At 47.0% G+C, this 27,483-nt stretch overlaps 1 protein-coding gene across 3 annotated transcripts in view; it reads right to left on the bottom strand.

Annotated features, from left to right (window-relative positions):
* The window catches only part of MYH11 (myosin heavy chain 11), a 152,697-nt gene that overhangs the window by 101,156 nt on the left and 24,058 nt on the right, over window positions 1–27,483 (bottom strand). For all 3 annotated transcript variants that reach the window (XM_050774054.1, XM_050774056.1, XM_050774055.1), the window contains exon 3: window positions 17,396–17,552. In XM_050774054.1, coding sequence (XP_050630011.1) covers window positions 17,396–17,552 — 157 coding nt within the window. The remainder of the gene's footprint in view (window positions 1–17,395; window positions 17,553–27,483) is intronic.

Genomic DNA, 27,483 nt, shown 5'->3' with positions numbered 1-27,483 from the left:
TTAAAGTGAAGAATTCGAGCCAAGCGCAGTGGCTTATGCCTGTAAACCCAGCATTTTGGGAGACTGAGGCAGCTGGATCTCCTAAAGTCAGGAGTTTGAGACCAACATGGCAAAACCTCGTCTCTACCCAAAAATACAAAAATTAGCTGGGTGCCGTGGTGCACACCTGTAATCCCAGCTACTTAGAAGGCTGAGGCAGGAGAGTCGTGTGCACCAGGGAGGTGGAGGTTGCAGTGGGCTGAGATCGTGCCACTGTACTCCAGCCTGGGTGACAGAGGGAGACCCTGTCTCAAAAAATAGTAATAAAAATAAAAAAATAAATACAGTGCATAATTCAGGGGCATTTAGTACATTCACAGTGTTACATAACTACCACCTCTATCTAGTTCTAAAATATTCTGTCACTCCAAAATGAAACCCTGTACTCATTAAGCAGTCACTCCCCCATAAGCCCTGGGACCACAAATTTGCTTTCTGTCTCTGTGGACTTACCTATTCTAGATATTTCTGCATAAATGGAATTGTACCATGTGTGGCCTTTTGTGTCTGGCTTCCTTCACTTAGCATGTGGCTGAAGTTCATCCATGTTGTAGCAGGTCCCAGACTTTATGCCTATTTGTGGCTGAGTCATATCACGTTGTATGGATAGATCATATTTTGTTTATCAACAGTTGATGGACGTTTGGCTTATTTCCACCTTTTGGCTATTCTGCACTGTGCTGCTATGAACATTCTTGTACAAGTTTTAGTTTGAGTACCTTTTCAATTCTTTGGGTATATATACCCTAATCTGTATTTGAAACATCATCTTGGGAGTCAACTCTTTCACAATACCTTCTCTAACTATGCACTTTTCTAGAGCTGAGTTGGGGACCTTTCCACTTGACCTCCTACCTGCAGGATGGCCATGGACAGTGGTGCATGTTGTACACTGCATAACTCTATGGAGAAACTATTTGCATTGGTCATTGTAGATGTGTGTGTTTATTGTAATAATCTTTCAGCAGATGGAGGAAAAGTGCTTTAAGAAAATGGTACCTTTCTCTAATTCTATAAACGTGAGTGTCATATGGCCTAGTGGCTCCTACGGTGCACAGGTTCTCTCCATTTTAGTAATTATCATCATTGTGATCCTTACTTAACAAATGTGTTAAAACATTTTGGCAGAAGAAGGTACAGATGACATGGAATGATAATAGGCCATCTATCCATGGTATGGTATTCAGAGTTCTTCTTGTTTTTCTTGTCCATATTGGTAAAAATTATGGACTTTACATTATTCATAATATCCAAAAAGTAGAAACAACCAAATGTCCATCAGTGGGTAAATGGTTAAACAAAACGTGGTCTACCCAGACAATGGGATAGTATTCAGCCACGAAAAGAAAGGATGTTATAGCTGGGCGCCATGGCTCATGCCTGAAATTCCAGCACTTTGGGAAGCTGAGGCAGGTGGATTGCTTGAGCCCAGGAGTCCGAAACCAGCCTGGGCAACATGGTGAAACCCTGTCTCTACAAAAACAATGCAAACATTAGCCGGGCATAGTGGCACATCCCTGTGGTCCCAGCTACTCAAGAGGCTGAGGTGGGACAATGGCTTGAGCCCAGGAGGTGGAGGTTGTAGTAAGCTAAGATTGTGCCACTGTACTCCAGCCAGGGTGATAGAGACAGACCCTCTCTTAAAAATATATAAATAGTACAAAACCATGATACAACATGGATGAACCTTGACAACATTATGCTAAGTGAAAGAAGCTAGCCGGCTGGGCGCAGTGGCTCACACCTGTAATCCTAGCACTTTGGGAGGCTGAGGTGGGCAGATCACGAGGTCAGGAGTTCAAGACCAGCCTGGCCAAGATAGTGAAACCCCGTCTCTACTAAAAATACAAAAATTAGCCAGGTGTGGTGGCACGTGCCTATAGTCCCAGCTACTCAGGAGGCTGAGGCAGGAGACTCACTTGAACCTGGGAGGCAGAGGTTGTGGTGAGCTGAGACCGTACCACTGCACTCCAGCCTGGGTGACAGAGTAAGACTCTGTCTCAAACAAAAAAGAAGCCAGCCACAAAAGGTCACATATGATTCCATTTATATGAAATGTCCAGGATAGGCAAATCCATAGAGACAGAAAGTAGATTTGTGAATTCGTGGCTGCCAGAGCTGCGGGTAGGAATATGGAGTGACAAAAATATGTGCATAAGATTTCTTTGGGGGATGATAGAAATATAAAATTATATTGCAGTGATGGCTGCATAACCGTGTAAATTACTAGTGAATTTAGACAGTTATGCAGACATCACTGCAATATAACTTAGGTGTGAATTGCATCCTTAAAATGAATTTATTTAAATTATACCACATAAAGCTTTTTTAAAAATGATGTTCATTTTATACCGACTCTGGGTGGTTATAAATCTGACTTCTTCCACTTCACACGGGTCTATTAGGTTTCCAACAATTACAAAATTGTTTGTTTTTAATGCTTTTCCCATGAACCAATGAGCTTCTTCCTGAAGGTCAAGGGCTGTGCCTGATCCCGGGTACGAGGAACAATGCCTGACACACAGTAGGTGCTCAGGAAATGCTTATTAATTTGAATTGCTCTCTGGCTCAGAGAGGCAACCGAGGTAGAAGCAATAGTAAATGTATATTCACATGTTCACATATTCACTCAACAAACGAGTCCTGAGCCAGGTACTGAAAGCATAAAAGTCAATAAGATCTACCTTTTTTTTTCTTTTCTTTTTTAAGAGATGAGGTCTCACTCTGATGTGCAGGCTGCAGTGCAGTAGCACGATCACAGCTCACTGCAGCCTCGACCTCCTGGGCTCACATGATCCTCCCACCTCAGCCTCCTGAGCAGCTGGGACTACAGGTACATGCCACCATGCCTGGCTCATTTTAAAAAATTTTTTTTGTAGAGACAGGGCCTTACTATATTACCCAGGCTGGTCTCAAACTCCTGGCGGCCTCAAGTAATCCTCCCGCCTCGGCCTCCCAAGTAACCGAAACTATAGGCTCAAGTCAACGCACCTGGCTTCATGGCTTAGATGCCAAGTTTTTTTTTTTTTAACCACCTGAGCAGGACAGGAAGCCTTCACGGCAGAGGTGACTACTGAGCAGCATTAAGAAAAATGTGAAAGAATCTCCTGGGGAGAGGTTGAGGCAGAGCATCCCAAGAAGAGGGCCTGGGACAGGAGCTCTGAAGTGGGCAGAGACAGAGTACCGAGTCTTCGTGGAAGCTGGGAAGGCTGGAGCTGGGGGTGGCCGGCCATCATCAGGACCTGCCTGGGGCTGAGCTTCCCACCAGCCCAGATCCCTGGGGCTCATGTCACCTCACACCCCATCCTTAAACATGCCTCTCTCCCCTCATCCTCCCCAGACTCCCTGCCCAACCTTGGATGTGCAAGCTTCCAGGCACGTTTTCTGAGAAGATAAAGGGCTTCAGCGGTTCCTCCCCCGCTGCGGGCCTGAGGACTCCCAGGAGGTACCCAGCTCCCCACAGACCAGCTATTTCGGCCCAAGCCCAAACACAAGCTGGTGGATTCTGGCTGGGGAGCCAGAGCACTGCAGGCTGACCATAAAAGGAGAAAACCCAGAGGGAACTGAGCACAGACCCAGGCTCCCAGTATCTGCCCTTCTTGCTGGTGCCAGGCTGCTGGGGGATCCAGAGAGGTAATGAAAACCCGTCTCTGCAGGGCCATCAACACCCCTGGGCTAGTGAAGAAGAAAGGTCTCAGCCTCCATTGTCTGCAGTAAAGTGGCTCTCTACCTAATGCCCTGCAGGGAAGCAGATGCCAGAGGTTCCGGATCTTCTGTGATGTGACTGTGAACGTGGCCACCACACGGCCCTTGACAGTGGGTGCCCGGCAGATGACTGCTAATGCCTGTTGAACTTGTCCTGTCCATGCACTGTGTCCCCAACACACTCCCCAAATTACCCTTATAACAACTGGAATAGGCAGTCATCATCCTCTCAGGACAAGTGAGGAAACTGAGGCACAAAGTAATAGCCCGGGCAGAGCTGGGAGTGGAACCCAACTCTGGAGCCATGCCCTAAGCCACTCTGTAAGTGAGGGCCCTTCTCTTTCTCCAGCCTTCATCTCCCCACGCTGCTCTCCTGGCAGAGTTGGTTAGGATGAGATGCTGAGTAAGAAGAGTTAGTTTGGGAGCCTGTGCTGCAACCCAACAGGTATTTTCCAAACCTACAGGAAGCCCTGGTATTTTAAAAGCAGAACTGGGCTGGGTATGGGAGCTCATGCCTGTCATCCCAGTGCTTTGGGAGGCTGAGGCAGGAGGATTGCTTGAGGCCAGGAGTTTGAGACTCAAAGTGAGACCCCTATCTCTATGAAAAAAAATGTTTTAATTAGCTGGGCACAGAGGTGTGCACCTGTAGTCCCAGCTATTTGGAAGGCTGAGGCAGGAAAATTGCTTGAGCCTAGGAGTTCGAGGTTACAGGGAGCTATTATTGTGCCACTGGACTCTAGCTTGGGTGACACAGTGAAACTCTGTCTCTAAAACAAAATAATAAAAACATGAAAGCAGAACTGGCCAGTGAAGGGCTGTAGGAGACAGGAAAACCAATGTTCTCCCCCTCTTGGGCCTCCACTCCTACCTCCTACATTCTCCCCTTTCTCTCTGTTCCAGCCCCAGCAGCCTCATAGAACCTATATCAAGTTCCCTAGTCAAACCTACACGTCACCTTCCAAGGAGTCCTCCCCTGTCCTCCCAAGGCTCCTAGGGCTACAGTTCCCCACTCCCTGGACCTCCTCTTCTTAGCAGCTACTTGTGGGATGATTCAATTCATATTAACACATACACACAGGAGGCTATGTCTAGGGCAACATCTAACAATCAATACTGTTAGAATGACCGGGCATGGTGGGTTACATCTGTAATTCCAGCACTTTGGGAGGCCGAGGTGGGAGGATTGCTTGAGGCCAGGAGTTCGAGAACAGCCTGGGTAACATAATGAGACCCCGTCTCTACAAAAAGTTAAAAAATTAGTCAGGCATGATGATCTGCACCTGTGGCCCCAGCTATTTGGGAGGCTGAGAGGGGAGGATCACTTGAGCCTAGGAGTTGGAGGCTGGAGTGAGCTATGAGTGCACCACTGCACTCCAACCTGGGCAACAGGGCAAGGCCTTGTCTCACAAAAAAATACTGTTGGATAAAGAAGGGAATAGGGAGCCAGACTCCCCAGAGGCTGGGAGGACACTGAGCGGGGAGGTGCCTGACAAATGCAATTTAACAAGGAAGGTGCTGGCCAGGCACTGTGGGTCATGCCTGTAATCCCAGCACTTTGGGAGGCCGAGGTGGGTGGATTGCTTGAGCTCAGGAGTCTACAAAAAATACAAAATTTAGCCAGTTGTGGTGGTGCATGCCTGTACGCAGCTACTCTGGAGGCTGAGGTGGGAGGATCACCTGAGCCTGGAGAGGCTGAGGCTGAGTGAGCCGAGATCACACCACTACACTCCAGCCTGGGCAACAGAGTGAGACCCTGTCTTTAAAAAAAAAAAAAAAAAAAAAGTGAACTTTTCATAAGTCAGAGCACCAAACAGCTACTCCTAGCATCTCTGTAAAGACTGAGCCAGACAGACAGAGCCACTGTCCCCCCTCATTCCTCATTCCCAACCAGGTCAGACAGAGAGCTGACAGCCACTGCAAAATCCACAAGAGACAGAGAAGCATTTGGCTGTACCCCTTCCTGGAGATGTGTCTGCAGCAGCACTGCCTCTGCAGCGAAACAGCTGGGAACTACTTCTTGGCTCCACCCTATCACCTCTGCCCCCAGGGCCCATTTCCTCACCAGGAAAATCGATAAACATCCAGACCTTTCAAGGGCATGAAGATGATTGAAAGAGATTGGATTCAGAAAGAGCTTAAAATTACCCACGGCACATTTAAGAGCTTAGTAATTGCCATTAATCTCATCCTTATCATCATCATAATATAAAATAGTGATCTAAGGAAGAGGTTATAGACAGCAGTAATTCTGAATCAGCAGGACAGGATATTCAACCCCTTTCTGATTACGAGGTGATATGGTCTGAATGTCCATGTCTCCCCCAAATTCATGTTCTGGAATCCTCACCCCCATGAATTTGGAGGTGGGGCCTTTGGGAGGTGATGAGATCATGGGGGTTCGATCCTCATGAATGGGATTAATATCCTCCTAAAAGACCCAGAGAGCTAGCAGGTCCCCTCCACCACGTGAGACACAGCGAGAGGGCACCACTAGGCCCTCACCAGACACCAAGCTTGATCTTGGACTTCCCAGCCTCCAGAACCGCGACAAACAAATATCCATTTAAGAGCCACCTAGTCTATGGTATTTTGATATAGCAGCCTTAACAGACTAAGACACAAGGCCCATACTAGTCCCTTAGCCTTTAGGGGGCCTCAGTTACCTCTTCTATTATATGGGGACAAGAGTACTACACTATCTATACCATGCTACCTTGGAGGGAAGAGTAACATTCTGAGGGCAGAGAAGCAGGGTCCCCAAGTTTGACTTTCGGTTCCAGGGCCAAGTCACTCGGTGTGCTGAGCTTTCCATATCGATCAAATGGGGAGGCTGACACCCGCCCTGTGTGGTGCTGGTGAGGGCTGAGCAATGTGGGATTGATGGAGCAGTGAGCCCAGGACCTGACGTATCGCACGGACCCTGAGGACATCAGTGCCCTTCCTCTCTCTGCCCGTACTGGGGAGCAGCCTCGGGGGAGTTGGGTGAGCAGGAACCAGCCCCCAGGGGGCTGCCGATCTTGGGCAGAAGGATACAGCTGAGTGTGGGAACTTGCAAAGTGGAGAAAGTGGTTTGGATCACTCCACCCACAGAATTGTCTTAAGCTTAGAGAGGACTCAGCCAAGAGCCCCAAGCTGATAAAGGCTGGCTGTTATTTCTTTTTTTAATCCCCTGAGAGTGGCCATTTGTTGCTAATGAGGTGAGGACAAAACATTACTTGTGGCTATCTTGCACAGGGCAAGTGCAGACTGCTCAGAATGGAATCTTATCTGCCTTTCCTGCCCCTCCCACACCCCAGGGACCCATGGAGGGGGCTCCAAAGTGGTTCTTGTCTGGAGGGCTTTAATGGTGCTTTTCTCCTATTCATCACCTTCATTTATTGAACTCAGCTCCAGCCTCCTAAGCTTTGAGCCGTCAACACTCTGAGATGTAAGACAGTAGACAGCCTTCCGTGGGATTGAGGGGGATCCCTGTGGTTGCCCAGTGTCACCGACTGACCAGCAGGGCTCCGGCTTTGGAGTCAGGATAATCCAAGTGTATATTTGGCTCTGACACTTAACAAATCTTCAGCAAGTTCTCCGCTCCTCTGAGTCTGTTTTCCCAGCTGTAAAAGGGGGCTAATAATAGCTCTTGCCGCTAGCGTTGGATCACCCAGTAAACCTTGTAAGCATATGCCGAGGGCACACCCACACAGGCATGCACATGAAAGAAGAATTCCATAGTCACCATTTCAAAGCACCACCAAGATAAACATCATGGGAAAAATAACAACTTTAGGCTGGGCACAGTGGCTCACGCCCATAATCCCAGCACTTTGGGAGGTCAAGGCAGGAGGATCACTTGAGGCCGGGAATAAGAGACCAGCCTGGGCACTACAGTGAGACCCTATCTCAAAAAAAAAAAAATTTGTTTTTTCACTAGGCATGGTCGGCTCACACCTGTAACCCCAGCACTTTGGGAAGCCTAGGCAGGTGGATCACTTGAGCTCAGGAGTTCAGGACCAGCCTGGGCAACATGGTGAAATCCCATCTCCACAAAAAATACAAAAATTAGCTGGGTGTGATGGTGTGTGGCTGTAGTCTCAGCTACTTGGGCAGCTGAGGTGAGAAACTGGAGCCTAGGAGGTCAAGCCTGCAGTGAGCTGTGTTCGTGCCATTGCACTCTAGCCTGGGTGACAAAGTGAGAACCTGTCTCAAAAATGAAAAAAGGCTGGGCACAGTGGCTCATGCCTGTAATCCCAGCACTTTGGAAGGCTGAGGTGGGTGGATCATCTGAGGTCAGGAGTTCAAGACCAGCCTGGTCAACAAGGCTGTCTCTACTCAAAATGCAAAAATTAGCTGAGAATGGTGGTGCACACCTGTAATCCCAGCAACTCAGGAGGCTGAGGCAGGACAATCATTTGAACCTGGGAGGTGGAGGCTGCAGTGAGCTGAGATTGCGCCATTGCACTCCAGACTGGGCAACAGGGGCAAAACTCCATTTCAAAACAAACAAACAAACAAAAAACCATCTTTTTTTTTTTTTTTTTTTTTTTTTTTTAATTAGCTGAGCATGGTGGTGCATCTCTGTAGTCTCAGCTACTGAGGCAGGATTGCTGAACCCAGGAGTTTGAGGCTGCAGTGAGTTATAATCACACCACTGCACTCCAGCCTGGGCAACAGAGCAAGACCCTGTCTCTAAAAAAAGCAAAAACAAAAAACAATTTTGTCAGCCTTCCTTACTTCATATATATATACACATACATATATATATATGACATATGCCTGCACCATAATAGTTTCAGGGCTTAGTTTTAAAATTCCTAATCTGGTCCTGTCCACCTTGTAGGTTTGTGGTAAAGATTAACCGAGAATATTTCTGTAAAGCCCTGAGCTTTATAGGAAGCATATAATAAAAATCCATGATTATTATTATCATCACTTCTTTGTAAAAGAAGGCATAAGAGACTTCCCATGAGAAGATGGTATGCTGAGTGCATGCATTTAGCTCTCTTCCTTCCTAAACCTTGCTAAAGTAACACTAAAAGACTTTCCAAAAATACATGAACCAGTTTAGCCAGGTGTGGTGGCTCATGCCTGGAATCCCAGCTCTTAGGAAGGCACAGGTGTGAGGAAAGCTTGAGCCCGGGAGTTCAAGACCTGCCTGGGAAATATAACAAGACCCCATTCTCCACACAAAAGGGGGGAAAAGGTGAAAAAAAAAAAAGTGTAAAAAGGCCGGTGTGGTGGCTCATGCCTGTAGTCCCAGCAGTTTGGGAGGCTGAGGTGGGTGGATCACCTGAGGTCAGGAGTTCGAGACCAGCCTGGCCAACCTGTCTCTACTAAAAATACAAAAATTAGCTGGGCATGGTGGCATACACCTGTAATCCCAGCTACTCAGGAGGCTGAGGCTGGAGAATCGCTTGAACCCAGGAGGCGGAGGCTGCAGTGAGCTGAGGTCGCGCCACTGCACTCCAGCCTGCATGACAAGAGGGAACACGCCATCTCAAAAAAAGAAAAGTGTAAAAATACATGAGGCAGTTTAAAAAGAACTAGAGAGGGGAGAACAGCAAAGCCACCTTGGAAGCCAGTAAATGGGATAAGCGTTGAAAAGTACCAAGAAAAATGCCAGACACAGTGGCTCACGCCTGTAATCCTAGCACTTTGGTAGGCTGAGTTGGGTGGATCACCTAAGGTCGGGAGTTCGAGACCAGCCTGACCAACGTGGTTAAACCATATCTCTATTTAAAATACAAAAATTAGCTGGGCCTGGTGGCAAATGCCTGTAATCCCAGCTACTTGGGAGACTGAGGCAGGAGAATCACTTGAACCTGGGAGGCGGAGGTTGCAGTGAGCTGAGATCATGCCATTGCACTCCAGCCTGGGTAACATGAACGAAACTCCATCTCAAAAAAAAAAAAAAAAAAGTACCAAGAAAAAACTCTAAGACAATGAGGAAAGGTGAGAAACAACCTAATTTCAACACAGAATTCCCCATTTCTACCCCAAACCTCAGAAACTGGCAACACCAGGGGCCTCTGGAAGAGAAGATCAAGGAGGAGACAAAAACATAAGGACTGGGTCAAATATAAGGCACTGTTAGACCCTTCGGATACCTTCTATACTCCTTGAAGCCATGTGACTGCCTTTCTCACACCCCACAGAAGGTGGTGGATTTAGTCTCTGGTGAGGGTTAAACAGAGGGTCTCTGTCCTGGGGGAACACCAGGAACCATACTGAAAGGAGGGTAATGTATAAATTTCACCCCACATTTTGAAACCCTCGGTTTCTTTTCAACTAGACCCTCAAAATGATGTTAGACAGATCTTTAACCTCTAGGCAGATTTTTCTACAGACCTTTTCTGAAGAATCAGATTAGCCCATGAACAAAAGACTGAAAGACTAATCAGAAGTGTCCTAATGGGGTGGCCCAGCTCTTTCATATTATAGTCAAGCACATCAGCAAGCCCATCCTACAAGCACTGAGCTTCCATCAACTCTTTGGTATCCTATGCACTAAAGCATCCAGGAGGAATGGATAGCCAAGAATCCCAAGACATCTGAAGAAATCCACTAATATGACAGACAGAAGTTAAAACAAATAAATAGGAAAATATGTATCTTGGAGGAAATAGACTATGCATTAAATATCCTTTGAGAAACAGGATATCACATCCACAGAAAAAGAATGTCATATGAAAGAAACATTTATAAATAAAATAGAATTTTTGGAATTTAATAAAATATATACGAAAAATTTAAAACACAATGGAAGGGTTATGGAAAAAAGTTGAGGTAAGTGCCCAGAAAATAGAATTAAAAACAGTAAGTGATGAAAACGACAAGAGAAAGAGATTAAAATTATACGATCGGTCTAGAAGTTCCATTATGGAAATAAAAAGACTCCTAGGAAAAAGAAACAGAGAACACAGCGAGAAAGAAAGCACCGAAGAAATAATTTTCAAAATTTCCCAGAATTTGTGGACACAAGTTTACAGATTAATTGGGCCACTAAGTGTCCAGCATAATGGATAAAAATGGACTCATAGAAAGTCCCATTATCATGGCAGCAGGGGGAATGAAGACAGTCTAAAAGCTTCTAGAGAAGGAGGAAAAACAAAAAACAGTCACGTACAAAGGATCAAGAATATTCTCAGCCAGGAAGGTGAATATAATCACACACACACACACACAAATCAGATTGGGTTTCATTTTCTCAAAACTGAAACTAGAAGGCAACAATGCAAATGCCTTAAAAAGCTCAGTCAAGAAAGTTATTTATAACCTTCTGAAAACAACTTTCTTGCCTGAAATTTTAAACCCAGCTAAACTATCCTGTAAATGTTAGAGAAGCATCAAGCCTCTCAGATATGCAAGTTCTCAATGCCTCACAATCACATACATCCTTTCTTGAGAAGCTACTGGACGAAGTGCTTGCTTTAAGCCAGAGAGTAAAGCAAGAAAGAGGAAGACATGAAAACTCGGAAATAAGGAATCCATTATGAAAGCATTACAGGGAATTTCAAGGATGGTGAAAAAGATCCTACATGACAGCTACCAGCTGTAGAGAAAGCCAGGGCAGATTAGAAGGCTATAGTAGAAATCACCTTCAAGGAGATGATATCAACACATTTCTGGACATATTAAAAGGAGATTAACACATTTAGAAGGAGGATTTGGGGCAGAATTGGTGGTTAAGTACATGAAAAACAAGGTTGGAGAAAAAAAGGCAATTGCTAACTCCAGGAAAAAGAAAAGTCATACAGAAAAAAGAAAAGTAGTCACAAAGCAGTGCAAAGCTCAGCTTTGAATAACATTTACATAATCATAATAATGTAAACTCTAGATAGCATTACATAGTCATAATAATGGAAACTGAACACTGAGTTTGTAAAAACTAAGATAAAATTATATTGGGACTCTATGAGATAAGGCATATGTGTTGGAACAAGGAAGTAGGGGCAAATCCAGGGGGTGAATGAGCTAAATTTCATCTTTCATGGAGGAAAGTCAACAGATGATACCTAAAACTGAAAAGAAAATTAAGATAGCAGCATATTCCCAACTCCTTTGAGGCAGCAAAGGGCTGAGCTCTGGCTCTGAGCTCCCTGCCACAGTATACTAGTCAACCCCTCTAACTGGCTCCTCCCACACTCATCATACCCATTCTCACCCCTACATTTATGCTTGTATTATTCTTGGCTAAAAAGCCATCCCTGTCCCCTTTCTCTCATCTTAGCAAACCATTCTTCGAGGCTTATAAAGCCCCACCTCTGCCAAATAACCCACCCCATCTATCCTGACCCTGGTAGTTTCCTTTCTATAAATAATTCTAATAATTCATTCATTCAACAAATATTAGCTGAGCAGCTACTATGTGCCAGGCACCAGAAAATGTGCTGGAGATACAATGATGAACATGCAGAGAAGGATGCAGTTTATGGGTCCTCAGGAATTTACTGTCCATGCGACACAACTGCAATGCTTCATCTTATATTCAGTGCATGTGTGTTACCCATCCCTCCTCAATCCCGCCTTTTCACACCCCATCTTTTCCATGAAGAACTCAAGGAAGAAGCCACGTGTACTAGCTTTCCCTATCCACCTTCACGGTAAGCTTGGTGTGGATCCCAGCCCAGTGACTTAACAGAATGAGGCAGTGCCATTTATCAATGGAGTCAACACACTGGGCCTACACATTTCTTCACAAAAAACAATTTCCTACTTGGGAATGGGGGAAAAAATTAAGCAGATGAACAGAACTCTTCCCAAGTTTAAATTTTTCTGCATAGTTTTTGAGATTCTTTTTATTTTTGGAGTCCACCGTCAATGATTCGCCACAAAGCACCAGGTCATGCCAAAATAGACGAGTGCACAGCAGCTGTTGGTTAACATTTAAATTAAGAGTTTATCTTTTATGGATGTGTGTACTCATGGTTGTTATTTTCTTTCTTTCTTTTGAGGCAGGGTCTTACTATGTTGCCAAGGCTGGAGTACCATAGCATGATCATAGTTCACTGCATTCTTGAAGTCCTGGGCTCAAGTCATCCTCCTGCCTCAGCCTCCAGAGTAGCTAGGACTACAGACTCACGCCACTGTGGCCAGCTAATTATTTCTTTTGTAGAGACAAGAGCTCACTATGTTGCCCAGTCTGGTCTCTAACTCCTGGCCTCAAGTGGTCCTCCTGCCTGGGACTCCCAAAGTCCTAGGACTGGAGACATGCTGCTGTGCTCAGTCATGAATGTCATTTCCTACTGGAGCTTACTACGTGTCAAGTGAACATTTCTAAGTAGTTTCAGAGAGCTGACTATGCAATTTTGTGTTAAAACCTAGAGCCCACGAGGAATCAAATACATGAAAACAGGGTGCCCTTGTCAATTACAACATTGCCCCACAGTTAAGAGGTGGTCTAGGGGAGGCGTCTCAAACCACTGTACCACCGACTGGTACTGCACAGCAGGAGGTGAGTAGTGGGCTTCATCTGTATTTACAGCCACTCCCTATCACTCCAATTACCACCTGAGCTCTGCCTCCTGTCAGATCAGAGGCGGCATTAGATTCTTATAGAACCACGAACCCTATTGTGAACTGTACGTGTGAGGGATCCAGGCTGTGTGCTCCTTATGAGAATCTAATGCCTGATGATCTGCCACTGTCTCCCTTATCCCCAGATGGGACCGTCTAGTTGCAGGAAAGCAAGCTTAGTGCTCCCACTGATTCTACATTATGGTGAGTTGTATAATTATTTCACTATATATTACAACGTAATCATAAAGTGCACAATAAATGTAGTACGCTAGAATCATCCCGAACCATCTCTCTCCTGTGGTCCATGGAAAAACTGACTTCCACGAAACTCATCCCTGGTGTCAAAAAGGTTGGGGACTGCTGGTCTAGGAAAGCAAAAGTCCCCATAACACAAAAATATTCTTCAATGACGACATGAGCTATCGAACTCCACCAAAACCTCCTTCTCCGCCACCTACAATTCAATGGCTTCACCTTGCCAATTAATTGAGTGTCAATATCCACCATCATGATACGAACACAAAACAAAGTGGCAGCTCTGCGAAATAAGGTGCAGTGACTGGCAAAGTCAGTGGCCTTGGAAAGGCCAAAAAAAGATTCAGGGGCCGAGTGCAGTGGTGCACGCCTGTAATCCCACCACTTTGGGAGGCCAAGGCGGGCGGATCACCTGAGGCCAGGAGTTCAGAGTTCAAGACCAGCCTGACCAACATGGTGAAGTCCCATCTCTACTAAAAATACAAAATTAGCTGGGCATGATGGTGCATGCCTGTAATCCCAGCACTTTGGGAGGCCAAAGCGGTGGATCACAAGGTCAGGAGATCGAGATCAACCTGGCTAACACGGTGAAACCCCATCTCTACTAAAAATACAAAATTAGCCAGGTGTGGTGGCGCATGCCTGTAATCCCAGCTACTTGGGAGGCAGAGGCAGTAGAATTGCTTGAACCCAGGAGGTGGAGGTTGCAGTGAGCTGAGATCACGCCACTGCACTCCAGCCTGGGCAGCAAGAAGGAAACTTCATCCAAAAAAAAAAGAAAAGAAAAAGAAAAAAGAAAGGAAAAGATTCAGGGCAATTTACAGCTGAATGTATGCTAAGACAACAGGGGCTTTGAGAGACTTAAACACCAAAGAAGTAAAAGAAGCCCTTAGGAAAACTGGTAACCCATCAAATAAATCTGTAAGAATGATCCTCTTTAGCTCAGGCTGCGGAAGTCAAGCATGACATGACATGACAAGTCAAGCATGACATGTTTTACACTCTCACATGATTTCATCCCTCACCCCAAAAAAAGTTATGGAAAAAATTTATTTATTTTATTTTACTCTTAATTTAATTTACTCTTAATTTATTTTACACTGAATCTACAAATTAGCACCTACTTGTCATTAAAATAAAATTCTTATTACATGTAAGATGAAATTAACCTGTTTTTATAATTTGCAATATCGTTTTTCTTTTCTTTTCTTTTGAGACAAGGTCTGGCTCTCTCACCCAGGCCGGAGTGCAGCGGCATGATCTCAGCCCACTGCAACCTCTACTTCATGGTCTCAAGCGATCCTCCCACCTCAGCGTACCGAGAAGCTGGACTACAGGTATGTGCTACCACACCAAAGTAGTTTTTGTATTTTTTGTAGAGACAGGGTTTCACCATATTGCCCAGGCTGGTCTCAAACTCATGACCTGAAGCAATCCACCCATCTGGGCTTCCCAAAGTGCCGGGATTACAGGCATGAGCCCCTGTGCCCAGCCTGCAATGTCATTTTTCAAGTTCAGTCAAATATTGTGCCCACTTTCTTTCCCTCCTCCACACACATACTATCTACAGTGAAACTTTGGTCTCTGTGATCTTTTTCTGGAACAAATTATCTTCAGACAGTAAAAATTTCCTTCATTTCATGCCATTTAGCTCAGTTAGTGTAATGAAAGGTCATATAACAAAATGTTAATAGTGATGAGTTTTGGATGATAGACTCATAGGTGCCAGCAAGTTCTCTTTTACTTAAATATATGTTTAAGTTTTTCTAGAATGGATATACAATCTTAAAGACGTTTTAAAGTTACAAATAAATTTTTTGAGAGCACTGTAGAAATGCTTACCCATCTGTCGCTCCCCTCCTTCTTTGCTAACAGAATTTTCTTTCTTTTTGGTATTTAGATTAAAATGTGCTTAGCGGGACCTCCCTCGGCTCCAGAAAAGAACCAGGAATTGCCAGGCATGGTGGCTCATGCCTGTAATCCCAACAGTTTGGGAGGCCAAGGCAGGCAGATAACTTGAGGTCAGGAGTTCGAGACCTGGCCAACATGGCAAAACCCGGTCTCAACTAAAAGTACAAAAAATCAGCCAGGCATGGTGGCACACACCTGTAATCCCAGCTAGTCTGGAGGCCGAGGTGGGAGAATCACTTGAACATGGGAGGCAGAGGTTGCTGTGAGCTGAGATCATGCCACTGCATTCCAACCTGGGCAACAGAGTGAGACCCTGTCTCAAAAAAAAAAAAAAAAAAAAAAAAAAAAAAAAAAAAAAAAAAAAAGAACCAGAAATGGTTCAAACAAATCATAAACACTCCAGTCCCCTTTGCCAGTGATTGCTTTAGGGGTTCGCATATGACCAAGTTTCTCCCTGATTTAAAAAAAAAAAAAGAGAGACACAGGAGAAGAACCTTATCTTCCACTTCCTTCATGCTTTTGGATATTATCACATGAAAATATGATATCTGGAACTATGGCTACCACTTTGTGACCAAGAGGAAGAAGCTGAGAAAAATCCTAAGAAAGTCAACCCTGAAATCAGCCACTAGGCTTCCTGTTATATGAGGCAATTAACTCCTACTGGTTAAGCCACGTTAGTTAGGTGTTATCTTACTTGCAACCAAATACCCCAAATGATAAGAACACTGAGGTCTGTGATGCTCAGCTTCCGAAAGATGTATACGAACCATTTTGTAAATACTCTTCCATCAAGAGAGACCACAAAGAATGTGTGTGTGTTTGTGTGTTTAATACAAAGACAGATACCTAACTCCAGGAGCTGTCACTTTACAACCAGAGATTACATCTCCAAGATTGTCCTTGCAAGGCTCCACCTGCTGGTCGTTGGAGGTAATGGCAGGCCCTGCCTAGAGGGGCCAAGGTTCTGGTCCTACCTGTGGAGTCCGGCTAACTGTCAGAAAGTCCGGGCACTTATACCCGAGCCTCTACCTTGGGGGCGGGGTCGTGGCATCTCTCATGCACACCTGGATTCCTGCCTCAAGAACTTCCAGAACTGGGCTCCTCTCAACTCCCAGCTCAGATCCCTGGGTTCCCACCTGTTGGTGCCCTTTTAGAGGGGGTGTGACTTTTGGGGCTTCTTGTACCCTTTGCCTGAAGTGGGAGGATCGCCTGAGGCCAGGAGTTCGAGACCAATCAGGATAGCAATATCCTGTCACTTCAAAAAAAAAAAAAAAAACCTTTTTAAAATTAGCTTGACATGGCAGTCCACGCTTATAGTTCCAGCTACTTGGGAGGCTGAGGCAGGAGAATTGCTTGAGCCCAGGAGGCGGAGGTTGCAGGGAGCCGAGATCTCACCACTGCACTTCAGCTGGGTGAGAAAGTGAGACCCTGTCTCAAAAATAATAAAATAATAGTAAAAATAGTAACATATAAACATGAAGGTAGCAGGCACAAGTCTTAAGTTTGGAAAAACCAGCATTAACAATCTTCACAAGAAGCTACAAGACAGAGACTATCATCCCTTTTGACAGATGAGGAAACTGAGGCTGAAGAGGAAAAGATATTTACCCACAGTCCCACAGGGGTTGAGGAACGGGTAGGTGGCAACACAGACCATGATGGCTCAGCCCCAGAGCTGTTCCCCACCCTCTTCCCATCCTTTGCAGACAGCTGGTCTGGCAGGGCCCTTGGGCAGTGGGCCCCAGAGCCGGAGCTGGAGCAGGCCCATGCCCGTATTTGCCCAAGCTCTCCGCTCTCCCTCACCCTCCCAGGCTGCAAACACAGATGTTCCTTTTGCTTTTTCCCTTTTTCAGCCACAGGACTCCTGGTCCCTGGCATTGCCTGCCAAACTCCACATTCCTGGCAAGAACTGCAGACAAGCAGGACAGGAGGGGCTCCCTGGAGCTGGCCCCGTGCAGCCCTCGCTGGGTTCACTCACCTTGAAGCATGCTCCGGTAGGCCGTGTCTGCGATGGCGTAGATGTGAGGCGGCATCTCATGCCTCTTCTTGCCCTTGTACATGTCAACGATCTTCTCCGAGTAGATGGGCAGGTGTTTATAAGGGTTGACCACCACGCAGAAGAGGCCAGAGTACGTCTGCAGACAGAGAACCCAGCTTACTTCCAGACCTCCTCCAGGAAGACAGATCTCACAGAAGCACTCAATATTCTCATTTGAGAGATGGGGAAACTGGAGCTTGGAGTCTTAGTAGGAAACCCTGGGCCTCTCTGGTATTCCAGGTATGGGGGAAGAGGAAAAAGGGCGAGAGTGGGTCTCCAGGCTGCCTATGTTATATTTTGCAACTGTAGGGGGGTTTGTGTTTGTTCTGAGATGAGGTCTCACTCTGTCACCTAGGCTGCAGTACAGTGGTGTGAACATGACTCGCTGCAGCCTTGATTTTTCTGGACTCAGGTGATCCTCCCACCTCAGCCTCCCGAGTAGCCAGGACTACAGGCAGGCACCACCAGGCCTGGCTGATGTTTGTATTTTTTGTAGAGACGTGGGTTTCACCGTGTTGCCCAGTCTGGTCTCGAATTCTGGGGCTCAAGCAATTCTCCCATTTCAGCCTCCCAAAGTGCTGGGATTATAGGTGTGAGCCATTGCACCTGCCCAAACTGTGGAGTTTTGAAGAGCTCTGGGTTCGAATCTCAGTTCCACTCCCCTGAACTGTCACTTTACCTCCCTGGACCTCACCGGCTTAAATGACAGCCACCATTCATTGAACATTTACTATGTGTCGGGCACCAAACTAAGCACTACACAGGATCTGTTTTTGGTCGATTAAATGCTCAATCATATGAAATGCTCATCATTTAACAGGTGGCATAGAATGTGAACAGCACAATTCAGATATTAACTCAAGAACATTTAATAAAGAGACTGTTTACAGATATGTGTGCAGAATTAAAGAACCCAACCAGTGATGGGAGCAGTTAAGTCTGAAGAGCAAGAACACAAGAGAATGTTGTTTACTACTTTTTTTTTTTTTTTTTTTTTTTTTGAGACAGCATCTTGCTCTGTCGCCCAGGCTGCAGTATAGTGGGGTGATCTTGGCTCACTACAACCTTGAGTTTCTAGGCTTAAATGACCCTCTCGCCTCAGACTCCCAAGTAGGTGGTATCACAGGTGTGCACAACCATGCCCAGGTAATTTTATTTTATTTTTTGTAGAGACAGGGTTTCACCATATTGCCCAGACTGGTCTCGAACTCCTGAGCTCAGGCGATGCGCCCGTCTCAGCCTCCCAAAGTGCTGGGATTACAGGTGGGAGCCACTGCACCCAGCCAGAGAGGGAATGTCATTAACTGAACATTGGAGACATAGAAAGTCACACAGCCCTAAAAAGGGGCTGTCCAGAGGGAGCTGCAGCCATTCAGAAACACACCTGCAAAAACCATGTTCCAGGAGGGAGGGAGGAAAAGGTAATAATCCTCCAACCTCTCTCTTCTCCCACCACCCTCTGATCTCTTTCTGGGACCTCCCAGTGTCCATATCTAAGAAGAAACCCCAGTGACTCAGTCTCTAGAAGATGGCAGAGGCATCTCTTTATGGAGGTTTTTCTTGGTTTTTGTTTCTTTTTTTTTTGAGACAGAGTCTCACTCTGTCGCCCAGGCTGGAGTGCAGTGGCACAATCTCCGCTCACTGCAACCTCTGCCTCCTGGGTTCACGTGGTTCTCCTGCCTCAGCCTCCCGAGCAGCTGGGACTACAGGTGCCCGCCACCACGCCTGGCTAATTTTTTTGTATTTTTAGTAGAGACGGGGTTTTACTGTGTGAGCTGGGATGGTCTCGATCTCCTGACCTCTTGATCCGCCCACCTCGGCTTCCCAAAGTGCTGGGATTACAGGCGTGAGCCACCGCGCCCAGCCACTTTATGGAATCTTCACAACTACTCAGTAACAGTGATTTCCCCACTGCCCATTTGACAGGAGGGCAAAGTGAGGCGTGGTGAGGTTGTCACCAGATTACACAGCTGGAGGGAAGTTGAGAACTAGAACTCCTGTTTACCCCAGAGTGCCTGCTCCTGACCATTAACACCTTCCCCATCTGTAAAACACAGACAAACACAGCCGTGCCTAAAAACGATCAAAGCACTGACACGAGCTCTCCGATGTGGATGAAGCTTGAAAATACGCCTAGTGAAAGAAGCCAGGCACGCAAGGTCATGTACTATATCATCTCATTTATATGAAGCGTCTAGAGTAGGCAAAGCCATGGAGACAGAAAATAGACTCATGGTTCCCAGGGGCTGGAGAGAGGGGGGAAGTGAGGAGTAACTGCTCATGGGCACGGGGTTTCCTTTGGGGGCTACAAAAATGATCTGGAGCCAAGTGTAGTGGCTCATGCCTGTAATCCCAGCACTTTGGGAGGCCAAGGTGGGAGGATTGCTTCAGGCTAAGAGTTTGAGACCAGCCCGGGCAACAACAGCCAGACCCCATCTCTACAAAAAAAAAAAAAAAAAAAAAAAATATATATATATATATATATATATATGTAGCTGGCCATGGTGGTGAGCACCTGTAGTTCCAGCTACCTGGGAGGCTGAGTCAGGAGGATTGCTTGATCCCAGGAGCTCAAGGTTATAGTGAGCTATGATTGTACTGTTGCACTCTAGCCCCTGGGTGACACAGCAAGACCCTGTCTTGAAATTGATAGCTGTACAACATTGTGAATGCACTTAATGGCACTGATTTCTTTAAAACGTTTAAAACGGTAAATTTTATGTTATACGCACTTTACCATTTAAAAAATAGCAGTCCTGTCCTGCCGGGTGAATAGGAGCATCTGAAAATAATCAGATCAGGGAAGGAGGAGTCATGCCACGCTGTATGTGGTGAGACAGTATCGTCATGATTTTTCCTCACTGGATACTAGATTTTCCCATGGTTGAGGTCACGGTTCAGGAGACAGGCTCCAACCCATCTCACAGGAACTGCTTTCCCCAAACGATAAACATCAGTACTGCCCCAGACTCTGACGGCCATAAAGCATATCCTCTTCCTTGTAAGCGACTTAGGGAGGACCAGAGATCCATCTCTCAGTTACAACTAGGGTGAACCAAGCAACAGAGACTTAAGTGACTTGACCAAAGTCACCAAAGAAGATCCTGGCAGCACCAAGCCCAGCCTGGCCCACCCCCAAGTATAAGCATGGTCCATTATGCTATCCAGCCTAGGCTCATCCGACAGAAAAAGAAACTATTGATCATTCGTTCGTTTGTTTGTTCATTCGTTCATTCATTCATTCTGTATGTCCCAGATGCCATGCAAAAGGTGCTGGGACTACATTAGAACATTAAAAAAAAAAACAAAAAAAACACAGGGTCCCTGCCCTCAAGGGGCTTTTAGTCAAGGGCTGGAGCCAATTAGAGAGTGGGAAAGTCTGGCCGGGTGCGGTGGCTCACACCTGTAATCCCAGCACTTTGGGAGGTCAAGGCAGGAAGATTGCTTGAACCAGAAAGACCAGCCTGGGCAACACAGTGAGACCCCATCTCTATAAGAAATTAAAAAATTAGCTGGGCATGGTAGCACTTGCCTGTAGTCCCAGCCACTTGGGAGGCTGAAATGGGAGGTTTGCTGAAGCCTGGCAAGTTGAGGTTGCAGTAAGCCATGATTGTGCCACGCGCTTCAGCCTGGGTGACATGGTTAGACCATTCCTTTCTTCTCGGAAGGAAGGAAGGAAGGAAGGAAGGAAGGAAGGAAGGAAGGAAGGAAGGAAGGAAGGAAGGAAGGAAGGAAGGAAGGAAGGAAGGAAGGAAGGAAGGAAGGGAGGGAAGGAGGGAGGGATGGAGGGAGGGAGGAAAGAAAGGAAGGAAAGGAAGGAAGGGAAAGAAGAAAAGGAAGGAAAGGATGGAGGGATAGAGGGCAGGAAGAAAGAATAAGAGAGAGAGAGAGAAAGAGAAAAGAAAGAAAGAGAGAAAGAAAGAAAGAAAAAGAGAGAGTGGGAAGGTCCTTCCAGGGCTCAGTCTGCTAAGGGACAATGGTATGTAGTGTCTGGGGGTGCTGCAGGGGAATGATATTCTTCAAAGTTACAGGATTGCTGGGCGCAGTGGTTCACACCTATAATCCCAACACTTTGGGAGGCCAAGGAAGGCAGACTGCTCGCACTCAGGAATTCAAGACCAACCTAGGCAACACAGCGAGACCCCATCTCTACCAAAAATACAAAAAATTAGCAGGGCATGGTGGCGCATGCTTGTAGTCCCAGCTACTTGGCAGGCTGAGGCAGGAGAATCACTTGAACCTGGGAGGTGGAGGTTGTAATGAGCCGAGGTGGTGCCATTGCACTCCAGCCTGGGTGACGGAGGGAGACTCCGTCTCAAAAAAAAGAAAAAAAGAAAAAAAGAAACAGGATTGATGGAGACAGAGATTCTCACCATCCCCTAAAAGGAGCATGAATGAGGCAACATATGCCTGTCTAAATAGCCATCAACCATTTACTGAGCACCTACTATATACCACGTCTGTGTCAGAGGCTGGATACAAAGAAATCAATGATACCCCCTGTCCTTAAAGAACTTAGATCAGAGTGGGAGACAAGTACGTGAAAACACGTCCTAAGAACAGAGAACGATAGGAACAAGGAAGGAAAGGCCCTAACCCACACTGGGGGTGGTGAGGGAAACCTCCAGGTGGGCAGGTATTCCCTGCGCTGAGTCTTAAAGGACAACGAGGTGTTAACCAGCTCGGGACAAGACAAAGCAGGGACGTGGGCAGAAAAACCGGACATGGGGTCCGTGGGGGTGAACTATAAGCAGCTTGGTACAAGCAGCTCCACTGGACCCAAATGGAGAAGCAGAGCAAGGATGAGAGGTAAGCGGGGCCCAGGAGCCACATCCTGCCTGGTGGGGCTGGGAGTGGAGGACCGCCTGCCTGGACACCCCTCTTCTCCATTCCATCACCCAGGAGCCTCCCGCCCATCCTGCAAACACCAGTTGCAAGTACCTTGAGGCCGGAGAACGCTCCCTGGCCCCTTTCTCCTCTTCAGTCCCAGCACAGGCCTCGGTATAGAATAGGTGCTAACTAAATGCTTGCTAAATGCATACCAGGGGAATAAATTAATGATACAGCTTCCTGAGAGCAGGGACAGCCTGACTTCACCTCTGTGACCTGGGGGCCTTGCACTGCAGCAGTAGGTACTCAGTGGACCGCACTGAGCCAGGCCGGTGGCTCTCTCCTATTCATTGGTGTCCCCAGTCCCCAGGACAAGCCTCCCAAAGAGCAAGTGCTCAGTCCGTGGTCATCTGGACAAAGGTCAACCAAGCCCCACCCTCCTTCAGGTCTCCACTCCATCTCCAGCTCCTCTGGGGCCACGCCCACTGCCACGCCCCTTTTGAATGTAGGTATCATTTACAGCCCAACCGGTCCTCACTCAAGTCCTTGACTTGGAGGCAGTAAAGGGCAGTGGTTGAGGGCTCAGAACTGGGTATGGGGTACTTGAATTTGAACCTTCACTCTGCTATTTCTTAGCTGTGTGACCCTGGGCAAGTCCCTTAACCTCTCTGAGTCTTGCTTATCCTCATCTACAAAACAGGGAGGCATACTAACAAGCCCTTCATAGGTGTGCTGTGAGATAATGCTTGAAAAGCATTTAGCATGGCGGCTGGTATGTAGTAGGTGCTCAATCAATGTTATTTAGTGACTCTTACTATGCTCCCTTCATTTCATGAGAGAGAAAGTCTTGCCACCTTAGAGCCTTCAATATGCTGTTCCCTCCACCTGGAACGCTTTTCCCCTCATCTTCCCACAGCTGTTTCCCTCTCCTCTTTTAGAGCTCTGCCTAAATGTCACCTCCTGGACTGTGACACACACATTACTGTATCTCCTGCACCCTGCACAGTGCCAGGCATGGGGTAGAAACTCAGTCAGCTGTAATCCGAGTACTTCGGGAGGCCGAGGAGGTCAGATCACTTGAGGTCAGGAGTTCGAGACCAGCCTGGCCAACATGGCAAAACCCTGTCTCTACTAAAAATACAAAAATTAGCCAGGCGTGATAGCGGGGCCCTGTAATCCCAGCTAGTCGGGAGGATGAGGTAGGAGAATCACTTGAACCCAGGAGGTGGAGGTTACAGTGAGCCGAGATCATGGTGCTGCACTCCAGCCTGGGCAACAGAGGGAGGGAGGGAAGGAGGAAGGGAGGGAAGGAGGAAGGGAGGGAGGGAAACGAATTTTTAAGAAGGAAGAGGCTGGGCATGGTGGCTCACACCTTTAATGCCAGCACTTTGAGAAGTGGAGGAGGTCAGATCACTTGACGTCAGGAGTTTGAGACCAGCCTGGCTAACATGGCAAAACGCCGTCTTTACTAAAAATACAAAAATTAGCTGGGTATGGTGGCACATGCCTGTAATCCCAGCTACTCAGGAGGCTGAGGCAGGAGAGTCACCTGAACCAAGGAGGCAGAGGTTATGTGAGCCGAGATCATGCCACCACACTCCAGCCTGGGTGACAGAGTGAGACTATCTCAAAGAAAAAAAAAAAAGAATAAAATGAATTTTAAAAAGAAGGAAGGACCACACTGTCTTTTCAACTCCATCACTAACTTCTGAAACAGGAATATGACTTTCATCCTCTTTGTTTGGGACATCTCTCCCAGTGCCATGCGCAGAGCAAGCACTTAATCCATACTTCCAGGTAGATGTGAACCTCTGCTGAGTTCTGCAAAAGTTTTCCAAGCCAGCCAGGGTATGACAATGGAGTGAAGAGAGGACTGGGGCAGGCAGCCGCATATCTCACGCAGGGACGTGGGGCTTCAGCATCTGGCTCTTCCCCCCACATTGTTCAGCCACTTCTCCTTCACCTCGACCCAGCCCACCCATAGTTGGCTGTGTTTTTGCCTCTCTGGCCCCATTAGCCCCTCTCCAGCTGGTTAAGTTCAGAGGTTTCAACATCCCAGCCTCCTGTGTCCCAGCCGGCATCTCATGGGCCCTGTGCCACCAGCAGGTCCCAGCTGCAGGCCCAGGATTTCCCTCTTGTGACCGTATTAGGAAGCAGCTCCAGTTTCTCCCTGACACTTTATATGGTCAGTCACAGAGCCCTGAGCAGGGGGTGCTCCCAGGGCCTCAAGGAGAAATGAGGAACAGGGAGGGAAGGGAGGGAAGTAACACTGGCTTTCAAACATACAGGGCTGGCCGGGCACAGTGGCTCACACCTGTAATCCTGGCACTTTGGGAGGTCAAGGTGAGTGGATCACCTGAGGTCAGGAGTCCGAGACCAGCCTAGCCAACACAGTGAAACCTCATCTCTATTAAAAATACAAAAATTAGCAAGGTGCAGTGGTGAGCACCTATAGTCCCAGCTACTGGGGAGACTGAGGCAGGAGAATTGCTTGAACTCAGGTGGCAGAGGTTGCAGTGAGCTGAGATTGTGCCACCGCACTCCAGCCTGGGCAATAGAGCGAGACTCGGTCTCAAAAAAAAGACACACAGGCCTGGGCAGAGTGTTGGCTTTGCCTTATCACTTACCTGACTTGTGCATACAGACCTACCCCTGAGCTTCCTCAATAAAGTGATGGATAATCACACCTTCTTTATGACGCTTCAGTGCAATATCACAGCTTTCTAAATACCCAACCTAGAGACAGACACAGTCCACCAAGCATGTTCTTGTGCTGCAGCCTTGCTTTTAAGAGTAAAAAGACTAGAAACAACATAAATACCTGCCAATAGCAGACAGGCTTAATCATTATGGTCCATCCCTATAGCGGAAGACTGTGCAGTGGCCGTCTCTCTACTACCATGAATGAATGGCCAAAGATTGAGATGCACAACAGCCATGGCCTATGCTGCCATTTTGGAGGGGTGCACGAGGGGCTGTGTGGCTGCATGTGTGTAAAACATCACTGGAGGCTGGATGGAGCAGCTCACACCTGTAATTGCAGCACTTTGGGAGGCTGAGGCGAGTGAATCACTTGAGGTCAGGCGTTCAAGACCAGCCTGGCTAACATGGCAAAACCCATCTTTACAAAAAATACAAAAATCAGCCGGGTGTGGTGGCACACACCTGTAATCCCAGCTACTCGGGAGGCTGGGGCAGGAGGATTGTTTGAATCCAGAAAGCATAGGTTGCAGGAGCCGAGATCACACCATTGCACTCCAGCCCGGGTGACAGAGTGAGACTTCATCAGAAAAAAAGTAATAGGCTGGGCACAGTGGTTTAAGCCTGTAATCCCAGCACTTCGGGAGGCCAAGGCGGGTGGATCACCTGAGGTCAGGAGATCAAGACCAGCCTGGCCAACATGGCAAAACCCCATCTCTACTAAAAATACAAAAATTAGCTGGGCGAGGTAGCACACACTTGTAGTCCCAGTTACTTGGGAGGCTGAGGGAGGAGAATTGCTTGAACCTGGGAGGGGGCTGTTGCAGTGAGCCAAGATCATGCCACTGCACTCCAGTCTGGGTGACAGAGTGAGACTCCATCTCGAAAAATAATATAAACAAATAAATAACATCACTGGAGGGCTACATATGTAACCAGCAACCATGGTGTCTCTAAGAAGGGGAACTGGAAGGGCGAGGAATAGGAATGAAGGGGGAAGTTCTATATTCCCTTATACACTATTTTATTTCATATTTGCATGTCTTACCTAGTCAAAAAGTCTGACTTGATAGTTACGAACAGACAGAAAAAACTGTAAGGTAGGTTAAGTGGAAAAAATCAAACTGCAAAGCATACAAGGAGTGACTTTTTCTTATGTTTGTTTTGTGTGTGTGTGTGTATGTGTGTGTGTGTGTGAGTACATACATGAACCTGTGAATCATGTTTGCCTCCAGGGAAGAAGGCTGCTTTTTGCAATCCATACTTATTTTTAAATATTCTCCTGTGGTCTTTGCATAGATTATCCTTGTATTACTGGAGGAGGTTCTTTGAAGCAATAATGACTTGAAAGATCAGAAGGCCGGGTGCAGTGGCTCACGCCTAAAATCCCAGCGCGTTGGGAGGCGGAGGCGGGAGGATCATCTGAGGTCAGGAGTTCAAGACCAACTTGACCAACATGGTGAAACCCCTTCTCTACTAAAAATGCAAAAATTAGCTGGGCATGGTGGGGGGTACCTGTAATCCCAGCTACCGGGAGTCTGAGGCAGGAGAATCGCTTGAACCCAGGAGATGAAGGTTGCAGTGAGCCAAGATCGCACCACTGCACTCCAACCTGGGTGACAGAGTGAGACTCCATCTAAAAAAAAAAAATCAGAAGGGCTAATTCCTGGGGCTTAACAAAGGTCAGCTTGCAGTTATAGTGTCTTTCTATCCTCCAGGGACCAGTGCAGTGGCTGGCACCCAGGAGGCCTCTGCTCAGTCTGCTTGCTCCTTGTGTCCCTGGGTAGACACTGCTTCTGGAGTAGGCTAAGGTTGCTGGGCCAGGTCTTTAAGGCGGAAAAATGGTCACCTGCTAAAGTTTGGAAGGAGGGCCTCTCCTGACCGCCTGGGCATTCCAGAAGCAGAACCAGGACTAGAAAAATGTCCTTTGGGGTTCATGGATCGGGGATGTGGGCTTGGAGTTCCAAGGAGCAGGGGGGCCCATCCACCTTGGCTCTGGATCATGATTTTCCCAACCCCAGAGGTCTGGTGTAGGGTGGAGGGTCCCACTGTCTACAGAGACAAAACAGGTAAGGCATGAGTGAAGCAGGGTGTGTGGGAGTGAACAAAAGAGGTGCCATGGTCAATGGCTACCAGGACCTGGGAGACGACAGGGAGCGGTGGGGTCTGCGGAAAAGCAGAGAGCACAAAGCCCATCTCACAGAGAGTGCTACCTCACACCCTGCGTTCTGGAGTGTCAGGTCCTCTGCTTTTTCAAGCAGTACCAGAAACAGATTTCTTTCGTTTTTTGATGTATTAACTCAATTTTAAAAAAAAAATCACACCTCTGTGTTAGCAGGTTGTAATCATTAGCCTAGCACCTAGTAGGTGCTCAAGGAATCATAATAAAAGGTTCAATTCCTTCTTGCTGTGCACTTAAAGCTTGTCTACCTCAAAGCTAAAGAGGCCTCTGGCACTGTCCCCACCGGCTCCAGCCCACGACCATCACCTCCTGCTCT

This window comes from Macaca thibetana, chromosome 20 (genome assembly GCF_024542745.1).
Source record: "Macaca thibetana thibetana isolate TM-01 chromosome 20, ASM2454274v1, whole genome shotgun sequence".
Classification (NCBI taxonomy): domain Eukaryota; kingdom Metazoa; phylum Chordata; class Mammalia; order Primates; family Cercopithecidae; genus Macaca; species Macaca thibetana.
Note: the sequence above shows the minus strand (reverse complement) of the source record. Positions and strands in the feature narration are given on the sequence as shown.